General features: G+C 43.6%; 1 protein-coding gene across 1 annotated transcript in view; it reads left to right on the forward strand.

The window, feature by feature from the left end:
- Ltv1 (LTV1 ribosome biogenesis factor) overlaps positions 1 to 18,876 on the forward strand; it is a 19,769-nt gene extending 893 nt beyond the window's left edge. Inside the window, exons 2-11 of the mRNA XM_052169359.1 lie at positions 33 to 164; positions 7,395 to 7,565; positions 11,670 to 11,757; positions 14,243 to 14,381; positions 14,622 to 14,871; positions 16,135 to 16,262; positions 17,298 to 17,437; positions 17,730 to 17,782; positions 18,132 to 18,332; positions 18,465 to 18,876. Coding sequence (XP_052025319.1) covers positions 33 to 164; positions 7,395 to 7,565; positions 11,670 to 11,757; positions 14,243 to 14,381; positions 14,622 to 14,871; positions 16,135 to 16,262; positions 17,298 to 17,437; positions 17,730 to 17,782; positions 18,132 to 18,332; positions 18,465 to 18,575 — 1,413 coding nt within the window. The 3' untranslated portion in view covers positions 18,576 to 18,876. The remainder of the gene's footprint in view (positions 1 to 32; positions 165 to 7,394; positions 7,566 to 11,669; positions 11,758 to 14,242; positions 14,382 to 14,621; positions 14,872 to 16,134; positions 16,263 to 17,297; positions 17,438 to 17,729; positions 17,783 to 18,131; positions 18,333 to 18,464) is intronic.
- The last annotated feature ends 44 nt before the right edge of the window (positions 18,877 to 18,920 follow it).

An 18,920-nucleotide genomic window follows, 5' to 3' on the forward strand; every position in this document is an offset into this window, starting at 1 on the left:
TGTTTAACGGGCCTTTCCTGATTATTTTGTAGCCTCACAGGAAGAAAAAGCCCTTTATAGAGAAGAAGAAAGCTGTGTCTTTTCACCTGGTCCACCGGAGCCAGCGAGATCCTTTAGCTGCAGATGAAACTGCGCCCCAGAGAGTTCTGTTGCCTACACAAAAGGTAGGTCTTGTTCTGTTGAAACAGTAGTTTTGTAGCCCTGAACATGGAACCTGAGGGACTTAGGCGAGTCTGGCAAGCACTGTACCCCTGAACTGTTCCCCCAGGTTTTAATAAGGAGCTGATACTCTCAGAAGTTGGCCAACAAAAAAAAAAAAAAAAAAAAAAAAGAACTGTGACTCAGTTTCCAATCTCTGTGCTGATGTTTGATGTTGTGTATTTATTTTCATTGACAGGCTAAAGCATCTCTGAGGTTATTAAGAGATCTTATAGAGTATTAGTCAAGTTCATGTGACCACAGCCTACATCTGCACAGTATTATTGAGGCTGTGGCGGTGTGCTCAGAGTCGGTTTTCTCTTGGCATTCTGCCATATTAACAGTAGTCTACCATTTGTACTTTTGCCCCCTAGTCACTCCTGTCATGAAATACAAAATATCTGAGCTCAGGAATAAGCTTTGGAAATTCTTTTTTTTTTAAATTAATTAATTAATTAATTAATTTTTTTTTACATTGCAAATGATTTCCCCTTTTCTGGGTCCCCACTCCCCGCAAGTCCCATAAGCCCTCTTCCGTCCCCCTATTCTTCCCTCTACTCCTTCCCACTTCCCTGTTCTGGAATTCCCCTATACTCTTGCACTGAGTCTTTCCAGAACCAGGGGCCACGCCTCCATTCTTTTTGTACATCATTTAATTTGTGGATTATGTCCTGGGTATTCAAAGTTTCTAGGCTAATATCCACTTATCAGTGAGTGCATACCATGATTGATCTTTTGAGACTGAGTTACCTCACTTAGTATGATATTCTCCAGCTCCATCCATTTGTCTAAGAATTTCATGAATTCATTGTTTCTAATGGCTGAATAGTACTCCATTGTGTAAATATACCACATTTTTTGTATCCATTCCTCCATTGAAGGACACCTAGGTTCTTTCCAGCTTCTGGCTACTACAAATAGGGCTGCTATGAACATAGTTGAGCATGTGTCCTTATTGCATGCTGAAGAATCCTCTGGATATATGCCCAGTAGTGGTATAACAGGGTCCTCAGGAAGTGACATGCCCAGTTTTCTGAGGAACCGCCAGACTGATTTCCAAAGTGGTTGCACCATCTTGCAATCCCACCAGCAGTGAAGGAGTGTTCCTCTTTCTCCATATCCTCGCCAATACCTGCTGTCTCCTGAGTTTTTGACCTTAGCCATCCTGACTGGTGTGATCAGGGTTGTTTTGATTTGCATTTCCCTAATGATTAATGATGTTGAACATTTCTTAAGGTGTTTCTCAGCTCTCCAAAGTTCTTCTTGTGAAAATTCTTTGTTTAGCTCCGTACCCCACTTTTTAATGGGGTTATTTGGTTCTCTGGGTTCTACTTTCTTGAGTTCTTTGTATATATTAGATATTAGCCCTCTGTCGGATTTAGGGTTGGTGAAGATCCTTTCCCAGTCTGTTGGTTGACGTTTTGTCCTTTTGACAGTGTCCTTTGCCTTACAGAAACTTTGTAGTTTTATGAGGTCCCATTTGTCAATTCTTGATCTTAGAGCATAAGCTATTGGTGTTCTATTCAGGAACTTTTCCTCTGTGCCCATGTTCTCCAGGGTCTTCCCCAGTTTCTTTTCGATTAGTTTCAGTGTGTCAGGTTTTATGTGGAGGTCCTTGATCCATTTGGAGTTGAGCTTGGTACAAGGAGATAAGAATGGATCGATGCGCATTCTTCTGCATGCTGACCTCCAGTTGAAACAGCACCATTTGTTGAAAAGACTATCTTTTTTCCACTGGATGCTTTCAGCTCCTTTGTCGAAGACCAAGTGACCATAGGTGTGTTGGTTCATTTCTGGGTCTTCAATCGTATTCCATTGATCCGCTTGCCTGATATTGTACCAATACCATGCAGTTTTTATCACTATTGCTCTGTAGTAGAGTTTAAAGTCTGGGATATTGAATCCCCCTGAAGTTCTTTTACTGTTGAGAATAGTTTTAGCTATCCTGGGTTTTTTGTTATTCCAGATGAATTTGAGAATTGCTCTTTCTAGCTCTATGAAGAACTGGGTTGGGATTTTTATGGGAATAGCATTGAATCTGTAGATTGCCTTTGGCAAGATGGCCATTTTAACTATATTAATCCTGCCAATCCATGAGCATGGAAGGTTTTTCCATTTTCTGAGATCTTCTTCGATTTCCTTCTTCAGAGATCTGAAGTTCTTGTCATATAGGTCTTTCACTTGTTTGGTTAGAGTCACCCCAAGATACTTTATGCTGTTTGTAGCTATTGTGAAGGGGGTCATTTCCCTAATTTATTTCTCAGTCTGCTTATCCTTTGAATATATAAAGGCTACTGATTTGCTTGCGTTGATTTTGTAGCCAGCCACTTTGCTGAAGTTGTTTATCAGCTGTAGGAGTTCTCTAGTAGAGTTTTTAGGGTCACTTAAGTATACGATCATATCATCTGCAAATAGTGATAGTTTGACTTCTTCCTTTCCAATTTGTATCTCTTTGACTTCCTTCTGTTGTCTAATTGCTCTAGCTAGGACTTCAAGAACTATATTGAAAAGCTATGGAGAGAGGGTACAGCCTTGTCTAGTCCCTGATTTTAATGGGATTGCTTCAAGTTTCTCTCCATTTAGTTTAATGTTGGCTACCGGTTTGCTGTATATTGCTTTTACTATGTTTAGATATGGGCCTTGAATTCCTGTCCTTTCCAAGACTTTTAGCATGAAAGGATGCTGAATTTTGTCAAATGCTTTTTCAGCATCTAATGAAATGACCATGTGGTTTTTTTCTTTGAGTTTGTTTATGTAGTAGATAGCATTTATGGATTTCCTTATATTGAACCATCCCTGCATCCCTGGGATGAAGCTTACTTGATCATGGTGGATGATCGTTTGGATGTGTTCTTGGATTCGGTGGGCAAGAATTTTATTTAGTATTTTTGCATCGATATTCATAAGGGAAATTGGCCTGAAATTCTCTTTCTTAGTTGGATCTTTGTGTGGTTTTGGTATCGGCGTAATAGTGGCTTCGAAGAAGGAGTTGGGTAGTGTTCCTTCTGTTTCTATTTGGTGGAAAAGTTTGAAGAGTATTGGTGTTAAGTCTTCTTTGAAGGTCTGATAGAATTCTGCACTGAAACCATTTGGTCCTGTGCTTTTTTTGGTTGGAAGCCTATCTATGACCCCTTCTATTTCTTTAGGGGTTATGGGTCTGTTTAGATGGTCTATTTGATCCTGGTTTAATTTTGGTAATTGGTATCTGTCTAAGAAAATGTCCATTTCCTCAAGATTCTCCAGTTGTGTTGAGTACAGGTTTTTGTAGTAGGATCTGATGATTTTTTGAATTTCCTAGGTTTCTGTTGTAATATCTCCGTTTTCATTTCTAATTTTGTTAATTTGGATACTTTCTCTGTGCCCTTTGGTTAGTCTGGCTAAGGGTTTATCTATCTTGTTGATTTTTTTTCAAAGAACCAGCTTTTGGTCTTGTTGATTCTTTGTATGGTTCTCTTGGTTTCTACTTGATTGATTTCAGCCCTGAGTTTTATGATTTCCTGTCTTCTTCTCCTGGGTGAATTAGCTTCTTCTTGTTCCAGGGTTTTCAGTTGTTCCGTTAATCTTCTAGTGTAAGCTCTCTCGAATTTCTTTTTGGAGGCACTCAAAGCTATGAGTTTTCCTCTTAGCACTGCTTTCATTGTGTCCCATAGATTTGTGTATGTTGTGCCTTCATTTTCATTAAATTCTGAGAAATCTTTGATTTCTTTCTTTATTTCTTCCTTGACCAAGGTATCATTGAGTAGAGTATTGTTCAGTTTCCATGTGTATGTGGGCTTTCTGTTGTTTTTACTGTTACTAAAGACCACTTTTACTCCATAGTGATCTGATAGGAGGCATGGGATTATTTCAATCTTCTTATATTTGTTGAGGTCTGTCTTGTGACCAAGTATATGATCTATTTTGGAGAAGGTACCATGAGGTGCTGAGAAAAAGGTATATTCTTTTGCTTTGGGATAAAAAGTTCTATATATATCTGTTAACTCCGATTGGTTCAAAGCTTCAATTAGGTTCATTGGCTCCCTGTTTAGTTTCTGTTTTCCTGATCGGTCCATTGGTGAAAGTGGGGTGTTGAAGTCACCCACAATTATTTTGTTAGGTACAGTGTGTACTTTGAGCTTTAGTAAAGTTTCTTTTATGAATGAGGGCGCCCTTGTATTTGGGACATAGATGTTCAGGATTGAGAGTTCTTCTTGTTGGATTTTTCCTTTGACCAGCAAGTAGTGACCTTCCATGTCTCTTTTGATGACATTGGGTTGAAAGTCAATTTTATCTGAAATTAGAATGGCAACGCCGGCTTGTTTCCTGGGACCATTTGCTTGTAGAATTGTCTTCCAGCCTTTTACTCTAAGGTAGTTTTTGTCTTTGACATTGAGGTGTGTTTCCTGTATGCAGCAAAATGTAGGTCCTGTTTACGTAACCAGTCTGTTAGTCTATGTCTTTTTATTGGGGAATTGAGTCCATTGATGTTAAGAGATATCAAGGAGTAGTGGTTATTGCTTCCTAACATTTTTGATTTTAATTTTATACATGTGTGGTTATCTTCTTTGGGTTTGATGAAGGAAGTTTAATATCCTGCTCTTTCCGGGGTATAGTTTCCCTCATTGTAATGGTGCTTTCCCCCTATTATCCTTTGTAGGGCTGGGTTTGTAGAAAGATATTGTGTAAATTTGGTTTTGTCATGGAATATCTTGGTTTCTCCATCTATAGTAATTGAGAGTTTCGCTGAGTATAGTAATCTCCACTGGCATTTATGTTCTCTTAGAGTCTGCATGAGCTCCGCCTAGGATCTTCTAGCTTTCATGGTCTCAGGTGAGAAATCTGGTGTAATTCTGATAGGTCTTCCTTTCTATGTTACTTGCCCTTTTTCTCTTACTGCCCTAAGTATTCTTTCTTTGTTTAGTACATTTGGGGTTTTGATTATTATGTGACAGGAGGTATTTCTGTTCTGGTCCAGTCTGTTTAGAGTTCTGTAGGCTTCTTGTATATTCATGGGCATCTCTCTCTTTAGGTTAGGGAAGTTTTCTTCCATAATTTTGTTGAAGATATTTGTTGGCCCTTTAAGTTGTAAAACTTCACTCTCATCAGTACCTATAATCCTTAGATTTGGCTTTCTCATTGTGTCCTGGATTTCCTGGATATTTTGGGTTACAAGCTTTTTGCATTTTGCATTTTCTTTAACTGTTGAGTCCATGGTTTCTATGGTATCTTCGGCATCTGAGATTCTTTCTTCTATCTCTTATATTCCGTTGTTGATATTTGCGTCTATGGTCCCTGATTTCTTCCCAAGTTTTTCTATCTCCAAAGTTGCCTGCCTTTGTGCTTTCTTAGTTGTTTCTACTTCTGTTTTTAGATCCTGGAAATTTTTGCTCAGTTCAGTCATTTGCTTGTTTGTGTTTTCCTCTAATTCTTTAAGAGATTTTTGTGTTTCCTCTTTCATGACTTCTGCCTGTTGATCAAGGTTCTCCTGTATTTCTTTAAGTGATTTTTGCATTTCCTCCTTATTGGCTTTTGTATTCTTTCAATGATTTTTTGTGTTTCCCTTGTAAGGGCTTCTAATTTTTGATCCATTTTCTCCTGAATTTCTTTAAGTATGTCCTTCATGTGTTCCTGTTCTAGCATCATGACCAGTGATTTTAAATCCAAATCTTGTTTTTCTGGTGTGTTGGGGTATCCAGGACTTGCTAATGTTGGAGAATTGGGTTCAGATGCCGCCATAATGCCTTGGTTTCTGTTAGTAAAGTTCCTGTGTTTGCCTTTAGCCATCTGGTTCTCCCTGGAGTTAGATGGTCTGTCTTATTGTCACTGGCTGGTGCTTCAACCTACTGTGGATCTTTAAGGTTATCTCTGCAACACTGGATGGCTGGCACAGATTACTGATATGCTGGCTTCCTCTTTTGTGCCTTTGGAGCCCTTCTCAGTCTTGCCTCAAGCAAAGCTATACTTAGGTTGTCAAGGTCAACCAGGTGTTCTCTGTCTGCTCTATTATGGAGGGAAGAAGTTGTGGTGGGGGGTCACTCCCTCTGTTGATTCTCACATAGGACACAGGTCCTGCAATGGACTGGCTTACAGATGAACCGCCAGTGCAGGCAGACCCCTGGCGGTTTGCACCACCAGAAATCTAAAGCTCAGGGTGTTACAGTACCTAGTGATACTTTTGTGTCCCAGCAGGCAGCGAGTATGGCCGCGGGGCTTCTCTCCTTCCACTGCTCCCTGGGCAGGATCCCAGCTTTGGAAATTCTAATGGGGCCTTGAAGAGGTTGATTTATGTTAGCATTACATTGGTTAAAGATTGGATAATGTAAAAGTTTGGGGGGAGGCTGGAAAGATGGAATTAGCGATCCTGCTATGTAAGTACTTGCTCCTCTTGCAGAGGACCCGGGTTCAGTTCCCAGCACCCATATGTAGAGTCAGAACCATCTGTAACAACTGTTCAGGGGGGGTCTGATACTCTCCCTTGTTCTCTGAGTACTAGCTGCATGTGCTCATGCAGTCCAGACACTCATTAAGAAGGTAAAACAGCTGTACAGTGGTGGTGCACACCTTTGAGCCCAGCACTGGGGAGGCAGAGGCAGGCAGATTTCTGAGTTTGAGGCCAGCCTGGTCTACAGAGGGAGTTCTAGGACAGCCAGGGCTACATAGAGAAACCCTGTCTCAAAAAAATAAAATAAAATAAAAAAATAAATAAATATATAAAGTATCCGGGACATTGGCTTTCATTTAACTTTTCCTTAAAGCTACCTCATTAACACTGCTGAAAAGCTTTCTTTGGGTATAAATAGAAGAAACTACACTTACTGTCCAAGTCCCCAAATCTTTTCTTCTAAGCCTCCAGTGACATGTTTTGAGTGGGTTACATGTATTTCTTCCTAGAGTCGTCATGCAGAACCGTCTAGTTGGAACATTTGCTCTCAATCTTGTGTGTATGTGCTCCCAGTTTACCCTGTCCCCGAGAGAAGGCTTTGTGCATTTCTTAGGCTCGTGTTGGCCGTGGGTCCTAATGTCTGCCTCAGCCTGGCTTGCTGTCATCCCATTATAATTTTATGTAGCGTTCTGGTTTGGACTCTTTGCAGTTTTGGTATTTGTCGAGAATTAGTGATTCCTGTCAGCCAGTGTTCATGTGCCTTCTACCTCCTGAAAGGAGTAAGGATCCCGATCTCCCTCGTGGCGGGTTAGCTAATCCCATCTTGTCGTCCTAGGTAAATGATGAAGAAAGACGGGCAGAGCAGAGGAAGTATGGTGTGTTCTTTGACGATGATTACGACTACTTGCAACACCTGAAGGAGCCTTCTGGGCCCGCAGAGCTTATTCCCAGCTCCGCCTTCTCCACGGACCCCTGCAATGAGAAAGAAGACACCTCGGCATTTTCAGTAAGCTTTCTTGGCTCTTTAAATGCGAAACCGTGCAGCAACAGGGAGACTCCTTGCTTTTAAGTCAGTAACTTTGGGGCAGTAAATGGTGTTGGTGTGAAGAATATGGAGTCTCTGCCTGCTGTACAGACATGTGTATATCTCTACCGTCACATGTAGGCCGCTTCTCTGGTAGCTGGTGTCGAGATTAACAACCTTCTGTCAGGTTCAGACCTGTCATGTCATGTCATGTCACTGTCAGTCATGTCAGACGGCGTTTTCCATAGAAGAAAACCAGAGGGCATTCTGTATCCTGACAGTGTTTTATGGTCATAAGCTGTTGTGGGTATGGAGTTTTTAGATCTTTAACACTTTTGTGAACATTGCAAGGTAGCCTTAGAGAGAGCCGCATGAACAGGTTATAAAGAAGTCCCGAGCTCTTCAGCAGAACTACACTTTCGCTTTGCATACAAGCCGGCATACTCGCCTGTGCCTGGTGCTGCTGCACTGGAGCCTGCTTGTGTTGAGGACACCTCTTTGTCCTTTCATTTTATCACCTGGTGCTTAAAAAAGGAAAAGACATTTATTGGGATTTCCAACAAAAGGAGAGATATGGGAAGATCTCTTCTGAGGAAAGATAAGATTGAGCTCTTCCAGATTGAGCTCTTCGCAGAGGAAATAGAGTCAGGTTTCTGGGTGTGTCCTGAGGAAAGGCAGTACTGCAGCTGACCAGTGCATCCCTGTCAGGCCCTGCATGGCACCACCACATCTATCACAGGACCAGCTTCTCGTGTCCCCCTCCAGCAGGGTTCTTACTGCTCCTTACCTTTTCTGCCCCACTGAGGGAGAACAGAGGCCTCCTGCTCAGCTGCTTTCTCTTTTCTAAGGAGAGAGGTTTTAGTAAAGTCATAGCATTGTTCAGCACGATCAACAGCGTTCAAAGCAGCGTTCTCTCCGAACAGAGAAAGGCTAGCTTTTGATCCTTGTTTTTGAATAAGAGGAATCACTTTTTTTCCCTTAACAGAATAAAGTACTAAGTGGGCAGTTCATTTGTGTTTATACACACAATTATTTATACTGATCAAATCATTCCAAAACAGAGGTGTGATATGCATACATGAAGGCGCCGTGCTGGAACCCAGTATATGGTAACCTACAAAGAAATGGCTCAGGGGGGACTGACTTTTCCTTGTAGAAATAAGACATAAAGCACTTTTTAAACTTGGATTTGTCGGAAGGATTGAACACAGCACAGGAAAGGACCATGCTGTGGTGCGGCGCGCTGGTGTAGATGTGCCTGTGTAACCTGCCTTGCCTTTCACATGAGAGCTTTTCTGCTGGGGGAGGAGTACTGAAAACTTAGTGCAGCTGGGAATTAACTCCAGCTACTAAAGGAAACACAGCAGTATTGGAATTGTCCTTTATTTGATCATGTGACTACTTTTCAAGACTTGATATAATCCCATAGGTAAATTTATTAAACCCCTCCTTAGTCTCAGAATTTTAAGAAGAATCACTATAACCTTTAAAACTCTAAAAATATATTGTTTTAACCATTCTTTTTTTTAAAAAAAAAAAAAATATATATATATATATATATATATATATATATATATATTGTTGGTTAGGACAGGATATTGGATATTCTCCATTCAAAATAACAGAAAACTCCAGTTCAGACTTGATTTAAAAATACCAAATAGTTGCACACCTTAATCCCAGCATACAGAAGCAGAGGCCAGAAGATGTCTGAGTTGAGGCCAGTCTGGTCTACGTGCAGAGTTCTGACCAGCAAGGCTGCCTAGGAAGGCCTGGCTTTAAGTAGATGTATAAAGGTGGCTCTTCTTGCTTCTAGATCTGTGTGTGGGGGTGACGACGTGCACCATCATGACTGGTTATCACAGATGGACAGAATTACTAGTGCAGGGTCGTGGGTAAGAGCTCTTGTCAGACTGTCAGCCCAGACTCAATCCACAGAGCCTCATGAAAGGAGAGAGAGAGAGCCAACTCCATAAAGTTATCCTGACCGACACAGACTTCACAGTGATGATGATAATGGTGTTGTCATAATGGAGGGAAGTGATAGACCGAGGTCCAAGCCGTTAGGCGAGTAGTGTAACGTGAAGAATGTCTCGGTAAAGATCGTGTGTGTGTGTATGTGTGTGTGTGTGGGTGTGTGTGTGTATATACACATACATATTCTGGTATTAGCCAGGAATGGTGGTGCACACCTATAATCCTAGCATTTGGGAGGCAGAGACAGGCAGGTCTCAGTTGTAGGTCAGCTCAGGGTACATGAGTCCTTGGTTTTTTGCTTTGAAATACCATTACAATGGAAAGAAAATCATGTTACCCCATGTTTATGCTACCGGGAATCTCATGCCATGACAGCTTATTGTGTATGCACTGCAGCTGTGAACCTTTGTGCCATGATGTCTCAGAAGGAAGCTTCCAGAGTCCTCCTTCATCTTTCCTCAGGCAGGTTCTTTATCTGCGTATCCCAGGCCAATCTGGGAATCTGACTCTTTCTACCTCAACTTCCCAAAAGCTGGAAATCCAGGCTTGCACTACTGCCCAGCTGGTGTCCAGTCAGTGGGTGGTGAGGGCATCTGTCTTGCTTTTGTTCTGCTCCTGGACTGAGGGCAGGGCGGGTGAGCTGGGAGGCACAGGCCTGGAGACACAGCGTTTGCGTCCACCCTCACTTACTAGTTGATGGAGGAGAGGAAGTTAAAGCTACCGGGTCAGTCAGAGTGTATGAATTAAGTAGATTGCATATTAGGCTTGAAGAGCAAAGGTTACAGAGAAGAAAGTTCTAGGAGTGGTTCTCTACAGGAGGACAGGAACTGAGCTGACCACCAACTGTGGTCCTACGTGGAAGAACATTTCAGTCAGGAACAGACTGACGGCGCTGTTCTGGAGCATAGTGACAGGCTGCTGTGTGCTCACTAAATTGTATTGAATTATTACATTACAGGGAGGATCTCGGCATTTGGATACTAGAGTAGGCTTGGATCTTAAGGAGCCTTGAAACATCAGGACTTGTTAGAAGTGTAGGAAGGAAATTGAATTAGGAACTGTTAGGAGCAGCTTTGCCGTGACTTCATTACTGATCCACAGGAAAGGAAGGGAACCGTGGCGCATGAGGGTATAGCGAGAGAGGTGCCTATGACCGCCATTGGAGTTAAGTCAGCAGTGCCACTGCTGGGCCTGTGTGATGGTACCTCAATGTAAGAGGAAGAAACTGCATTATTGTTGAGACTCCAGGCAGGTGGAGGTGTATAGTGTGGGTTCAGTTCTCAATCTTCTTAGTGACTTATTTCAGGTGGGTAACTTCAGTTTTTGAGCTTTTTTTTTTTAACTGAACTGTCCTTCCTAACAGCTTGGAGAGTAGGTGGAGTAGTGTGTGAGGTGCTGTGATGTGTGAAGGGTCCTGTGAGGGTGCTGATGGCGTGTTGAGAGTATTTGCTGGCACACAGGTACGAGATGCAAGGATGCCGTAGCACCAGCTTCCTGAGGCTGGTGACATATCCCCCCAGACGGTGATTTACTGCACACAGTGACTCTCTTAAGTCTGGAGGCCAGAAGTCTGAAACCAAGCTCTTGGCAGACTCAGTTCCTTCTTGGGGACTCAAGGAGATTCTGTCCCTCATTTCACTCTTGGGTCCCAGAGCCAGCTGTCTGTGTCTGCAGAGCTAGACGAGGGCGCCTTACTCCCTCCCTCCGTCGCCACATCTCTCTCCTCTTTATGTGAGGTCAAGCCAGCCACTGAACTCATGTTCAAGATCAAGGGAATACATATGGTTGTGTTCTCACTGTCAGTAGGCCTAAGGTAAGGTAGTAAAGGTTGTCACATAGCACTGGCCTCCAGAGCAGACCACTTTCAGCCTGTCATGTGAGGGCCGGGCACTGGTCAGCTGTCGAGGCCCACCTGGTGTTGGTTTCCTAGCAGTGAGTGAATTGCAGTTTTTCCCCTGGAGTAAGCCATAGCAAACCTTTTTCAAGTGTGGTCACGGCCTGCAGCTGCCTGACTGGACATGAATTTTGAAAGCATGGTTTCCAATCTAGTACAGTGGCTGCGCAGATTTTCCTACGTCAGCCTAACAGCTGTGTAACTTCCTTTTCAAGAGCACCGGAATTAAGTTGCCTTCATCAGTGTTTGCATCAGAGTTTGAGGAAGATGTTGGATTGTTAAACAAAGCAGCTCCAGTTTCAGGTGAGTTTGACTTTTTTTAATTTTATTTTATTGTTGGGAAATCTCATACATGAGTACCACTACATCTGCATGGTTTCTACCTACACATTGACTTCCCCTGCATCTCCCACTGCCTCTCAACTTCTTGACTGCTTGTTCTTTAGTTAGCGTTGCTTCTATGTGGCTGTGTAAATACAGCCTGCTGGGCCCATTTAATGTTGTCCATGTGTATATGTTCGGGCTTAGATAACTGTGGAAGGTTGTCCCTGGAGAAGACTTCATATTCCTCTCAGCAGCTGTCTGTTGTAGCTCTTGATCTAGGGGGTGGGGCCTTGTGAAATTCCTCCATCCCCATCCCTGTTGAGAAGCCAACGGATGCTCTTGCTTGTATGGCTCTTATTTAGGGGACTATCGATATGGTTAGGATTCCATGGGTGCTGCCCCTGGTGGACGGAAAATGCTACCTTGGCCGGGACCCCTGGCTCTTCCCGTCTTCCCGGCCCTTTTCCTTGATGCTCTTTAGCCCTGAGTGTAAGGCTTGTGTTAGCGCTCCCACTTGGGTCTGGCTTCTCCACACTCAGTGGCTTCTGCATGTAGACCAGTTGTGGCTGTCTGTGTTGCTCTCTTGTCTACTAAGATGAGAAGCTTCTTTGATGAAGGGTGGGAGCTGCTCCTATCTGTGGGTATAAGAATAGGTATTTGGAGTCCAGTTGGGAATGACACTGAGTTAGGAAAGCGGCAGAGCAGGTTGTCCTAGGGTCCGTGACCTCACCACTCACTATACCTACTGTAGGCAGTTGGCTAGGTTTACAGTACCCTCCTATTTAAGTGTGTCTTAAATCTAATTGGTTACCCTAAAAACACAGGTACCCTTACTGTGTTCCTGCGTATATCTTGCTGTGCTGATCATTGTTGTGGCTGTGGGTCACAGGTGGCTCATCTGATAAGGGCTAACTAAGGCTCACAGCCAAAATGAAAGAATTTCACTTCTTTTAAGTTTTCATTTCAGTAAATTTGTGTTATGTAAAAAGAAACAACAACAATCCAGGATTTTTCCATCTACAGTGAAGAGTTAAAACAAATAAGTCTAGAATTCAGATAATAGGGCAGGAAGAGCAGGCAGTGTGTCCAGCAGTGTTTGGAATTGTGATGCATCAAAGTCTTGGGTCTTTGTAGGTCTTGCTCGTACAAGAATGTGGAAATCTAGGAAGTGACGTTTGTGTGCTTTCTTAGGAAGATAACAGTGGTTATCACTATTCCTCTTCATTTTGAACAATAGTATATATTTGGAAGAAATGTATTTTGTGATTCACTCAAGATAAACTGAGGCTTCTTTAAAGAAAACTTTCAGTACCACCATTGTAATAGTTTAAAACAAAGGTCCACAGAAGCAGTGTTTAGTATTTTTTCCAAGTTTACCAGTACTTGCCCTTGTAATGTTGATTCATTAATTTATTCTAGAGTGGCCAGTGTAGAGTCTTGGGTTACACCACAGTAAAGCAGAGGCCCTAGCCTGAGAGAACTGTCTGTTGGGAAGATACTAAATGGAATCCCATAGTTGTGGCACAGGAGAATAAATGTAAGGACCCCAGACCTGGCCTGGGAGCTGGGCAAAGCTTTCAAGAGAACAGCAACGTTGATGTGTTGTCTCTATGGCTGTTGAGGAAGGACTGTGAGTGGGACCAAGGCTTTGAGCATGCAGACCAAGTGTGCTCCCCTGAACGCACTTGCTTTCTGAAATTGAAGGCAGGTGGAAGGAGGAGGGAGAAGGGGCTGGGAAAACGGTGTTCCAGACTGACTGCATGCAAAACCAAGAGACGGTCAATAGCAGGCCCTGTGCGCTGCCGCACAGCAGACGGGCCTGAAAGGATGAGTGAAGTGTGTGGCTGGGCGAGCGGGGCGGGGCGAGTGGGGGGGCGGGGTGAGCGGGGGGGGGGGGGGGGGGTGAGCAGGGGAAGGGGAGTGGGCCGCATTGGCACCTGTGCCAAAGGAAAGTTTGAACGAGAACCATTTTCCCGAGTTCATTTTATTAAATAGACTTATGTAGCTGAAGAAACCAGCTGGGATTTATTAACATTTATAGTCTGAATTTGTGAACATGTAAAAAGTCACCAAATATTGAAATGAAGTTGAAACCTGGATTCTCTCTGTAGGTGAACATTTAGGAGTTCTGCTAAAAAGATAGTTTTAATAATGTAGATTCATAACAAAAGTGGGTTTACTAGGAGTCATTGAAAAAGGATGAATTTTTTTTTTTGATTCTATCTTCCCAAACTGGACTTAATTTTTAAATCCTTTTCTTCTCTGCAGTATTTGAGTAGCTGTGATTGTATACAGTGAGTGGAGCGGCTTGCTTGCCCCCTGAGGGATGCAGATCTCGGCCTTCTGTTTTGTTTTCTTTATAGCAGTGTAGCCAGGCAGGTGTGTGACTCACGGCCAGGCTGAGGTTGGCCTTGGCTCCTGGAGGCTGGAATGAAACATTGCTCAGTTTCTCTTTTCCTTTTAGGACCTCGGCTGGATTTTGATCCGGACATTGTCGCAGCTCTTGATGATGATTTTGACTTTGATGACCCAGAAAACCTCCTCGAAGATGACTTTATTCTTCAGGCCAACCAGCCGACAGGAGGCGAGGGGGTGGATATTCCGTATGTGTGGGCGTAACAAATTGGGGTGGGGGGGAGGGGTAAACCATGTTCTAATAGGAAGTTTTGAGAACACGTAGTCTAAAATATCTGCATCAGTGTGGAAATAACTGGTCTAGTGCGGCCTTGAGTCCCATTCCCTCTGGAGCCTTCCAGAAGCAGCTGCCAGACTGATGTCAAGGCGCTGTGTGCTGTTGGGATTTTAGTTCTCGCGGCAGGTGACTTATGACCCGTTGGCTCCAGGGGGTCTGAGGGAGACGAAGGCAGTGAGTGGGAAGACATGGATGACGAGGACGGGAGCGACGACTGTAGCTCTGCAGGCCGCCTGTCAGATGGAGGGGACATATCCGCCTCCGGCTCACCCCAGGACGCCAGGAAAAAGCACCTGTTTTGGGAAGAGGAAACCAAAAGCCGTTTCACTGAGTACTCCATGACCTCCTCAGTCATGAGGAGGAATGAACAGCTTACTCTACACGATGAGAGGTTTGAGAAGGTGAGGTCTCTGAGGAATGTGTCTGAGCACTTTCTCCCCATGCAAGAGAGACAGTGGAGCCAAAGTTACCTTCAGGATTAGAAACTGCATATCACGTTCACACAGGTCAAGCCACACCCTGGTCTGGAAAGACTGTTAGGTCCGAAGAGTCTAACATCTTGACATCTAAGGTTTGGTGTTCTGATTTTGCATCTAACGATGATCTGCAAAATTTCCTAAGAGTTAGCTTGCTCAGCATAAACAAAACTGCATTTACTTTTTATTTTTTTAGTTCTTCAGGTATAATTAATACTAAAAACAAAGTAGAGTGTGAGGTACTTTTAAAACTGAAGTATACCAGATTTGACTCTTCTGCGGCAGGCCAGCTCCTGGTTGGTGGATTATTCACGCAGAATCTCTTCATCCATTCTGTCCTGTAGCTCTTACTGCCTCCTAACGCCTTCTCTAATGTGCTTATTTATGTACATTATCTGTAATTACACTGTATAAGTCTGTGTTGGGTTAGGATTTGGTTTCTCTAGGGGCAGAGATTCTCAAGTGTACATCCAAAGTCCTAAAGTAGAAGTGTCTGTCATGTAGTAGGACATGAAGCTCTTCAGTCAGTGGAGAGTAGATGAGCGAATGCTTTGCTTCGAGGTGCATGCGATGTTCTGAGTTCTCAGTTTGCTACACTATCACCAAAGTGGTAGTTCCCCTCCTTCCTGTCAAGAGGCCAGCTGTTAAGTATGCATACTCATCAGGGGACAGAGGTGTTCGGAAAAAGCGTAACCGTGTTAGCGGTGTTTGAATAATGAACATCATCTGAACAAGAATGATAATTATACATTAATTAAGCTTTCTTCAACAGCAACAGTTCAGTCTGCATCACTATGGGATGTGAAATTATCTTTCAGGTATTTGAGGCAAAGATCTCTGCATAACATGTTATTTTCTGATCTGAGTAGGATAAGCGCTTTTATCTTCATATTAAGTAGAAGCTTGTTTTCAGATTAATTGTGAATCCCTGAAAATATGTCTTCTTCAGAAAGGTAGCTCAGGTTAAGTGTCTGTGCTGCTTTCTGGTCTCTGAACTCACTGGTATATGTGCATACATTCAGACACTTAGACGCATAAAAATAAGTCCTCATGCCGTTTCTGGTGGTGTGTCCTCTCTGCTGGATCATTAGTGGTCATTGTGAGCTTTGGTAGCCCTGAAATACTGCATAGGAGTAAAAACACAGTGACTTGTTTTTCACAATGTCCTTTTTGTTGTTTGCGTTCCAGTTTTATGAACAGTATGACGATGTTGAAATCGGAGCTCTGGATAATGCGGACTTGGAAGGAGTCATTCAGGTCGACAGCAGTCGGCTGCAGGAGGTCTTGAATGACTACTACAAGGAGAAGGCAGAGAAGTATGACAGTTGTTCTCCCTTAGCTGCCTGGTGTTCGTACTCTCAATGACTGCTGGAGAAGGGTCTACAGAGTCAGAGTCTATTGCTAGTTGACTCAGATCACGGTGCAGTAACTGAGATTACGGTGGGAAATACCAAGAGAGGCTGGAGTTAGAAAGGAACTGATGCTTCTAGCCTCAGGCTGAAGAATCATAACTTAAAAATGTCTGGTTTCTTCTTTTTTCTGACATGGTGGGTGTTCCAAGAAGTGAACAGTTATGGCTAATAGATAAGCTTTTCTTCAGTTGATTACCAGAGCTTACCATTAAAGTATTTGCTCCGTCAGCATCTGCATGAAAGGGACTCTTATCTGAGAGACGCTGAGTAGGTATTAAAGTCTGCTAACAAGTCTTGTTCCGTGAAGCCCTGCAGCAGACAGTTTCCACAGCACAAAGGGGCCATGGGCATTAAGTGGATTCTGCGCATACTTTAGAGAGATAGATGCACAGCTGCTATTCGTCTTAGGGAATCTGCCATCTTGTGTAATGCGTAACCTTGTACAGATGCAGCTCGATTTGATGTGCCTATCAGCAGAGCAAATGTCCAGAACCGCAGGGAGTGTCGGCAGCCTGGGCACAGAGGCATGTAGGGAACACCGCAGGCACAGGACTGGGAAGGCATGTAGGGAGCACCGCAGGCACAGGACTGGGAAGGCATGTAGGGAACACCGCAGGCACAGGACTGGGAAGGCATGTAGGGAACACCGCAGGCACATGACTGGGAAGGCATGTAGGGAGCACCGAAGGCACAGGACTGGGAAGTCATGTAGGGAGCACCGCAGGCACAGGACTGGGAAGTCATGTAGGGAGCACCGCAGGCACAGGACTGGGAAGTCATGTAGGGAGCACCGCAGGCACAGGACTGGGAAGGCATGTAGGGAGCACCGCAGGCACAGGACTGGGAAGTCAGATCACTGTTGTCTGTCTAGCTGTTTGACTGACATGGAGTTGAATCTTTTCTTTATCCTGTTTCATTTTCTAAAATGTACCCAAAAAGTTGTGTAAAATTGAACACTTTTGAGCCTTTTGAGGATCAGGATCTGCCAACAGATGAGCTTGACGAGTCTGGGAAGGAAGAGACCGTTACTGTCGCTCTTGAGGAAGCCAGAGAGAAGTGGGACTGTGAATCCATTTGCAGTAAGTATCTTATTGTCCGCTCGGCTGCCAGAAGTGTGAGAGTCATTTAAAGGGATTGTGGGAAAGTAGATATGCTTTAGTAGAAGTTAAACTTCAAGCAAATTCGTGAGAGAGAAAGACTTAGAATATGATTGCTCCTGTTAGTGAGCTATAAATTATTTCAAAATGGTTTTCAGAGAGGCCCTAAATGTGACTTTGACTATGAAGACACTAAAAGTGGGAACACACAGTGGGCTGTAGGCGCTTTGATGAGCTTACAGAACTTAAGTGACATGTGGTCTTCCTTTTCAAGGCACGTACTCCAACTTATACAACCACCCTCAGCTCATCAAGTATGAACCAAAGGTGAGTAGTCCTTCAGGCCCGGGAGCTGCCATCCTCCGGGCTGAAGACGAGGTGGCTAAGCGCTAAGGTCACTTCCTGCTCTTTCCGAGCACCCGGCTTGGTTGACAGCACCCACATCTGTGCAAGCTCCCTCTCCTGGCCTCCATCACACCCTTTATGTGGCACCCACTCACATACACATACACCAACAAACAAGAGTTGATTGTTAACCCCTTCCTCACAGTACCTATCCCTTTGGGGCTGGTGGTGCGAGTGGGAAAAGCACCAGCTGTGTGTCAGGAGTGAGCTGTTTGAACAGGAGTGGGAAATAACTCTTGTTATTTTTGTTTCTTTGTTATCTTTGTTTCAGCCCAAACCAATCCACCTGTCTGCGAAGACAGGAATCCCTCTCAATGTCCTACCTAAGAAGGGCCTCACAGCAAAGCAGGTTGAGAGGATGCAGATGATCAACGGCAGTGACCTGCCCAAGGCGTCCACCCAGCCCCGGTCCAAAAATGAGAGCAGAGAGGATAGAAGAGCCAGAAAGCAGGCCATAAAGGAGGAGCGGAAGGTAGCGCGCCCGCCCTCATGAGGGCTTCGCACAGAGCTGAGGGGAGGGTGGGTGTGTATGTGAGTGTGTGTGGGTGTGGGTGTGGGCGTGCACATATAAACGTGTGAGTAACCTGAGGATCCTCTTGTACAGGAACGAAGACTTGAAAAGAAAGCTAACAAGCTAGCATTCAAACTGGAGAAAAGAAGGCAAGAAAAGGAGCTACTAAACTTGAAGAAAAACGTCGAAGGTCTAAAGCTGTAGGTGTGGGACAGTCGTCATATAAGTCAAATTTCCATGTCAGCAGGTTTTCTTTATGCTCCATAATTAACTGGATCTGAAGAGGGGTGAGCTTGCCCCTGTTGTTTTTTATATGCAAATAGCTGAGAAAAATAGAGTATTTGTATTTTCATACAAGTGAGGTTCTCCTGTCAACTATCTTGTAAATACTATAATATTGTAAGTTTAATATTATACGCTTATATTTCCCCTGAAATAAATGACTTCATGAAAGTCAAATGTTTGGATAAATTAAAGGAAAAATGTCTTCATAACATGAACGGAATTGGTGTGCTCATTTATTTGTATGGTTGTCAGAGTTGTTGTTTG

Source organism: Apodemus sylvaticus, chromosome 23 (genome assembly GCF_947179515.1).
Source record: "Apodemus sylvaticus chromosome 23, mApoSyl1.1, whole genome shotgun sequence".
In the NCBI taxonomy this organism is placed as follows: domain Eukaryota; kingdom Metazoa; phylum Chordata; class Mammalia; order Rodentia; family Muridae; genus Apodemus; species Apodemus sylvaticus.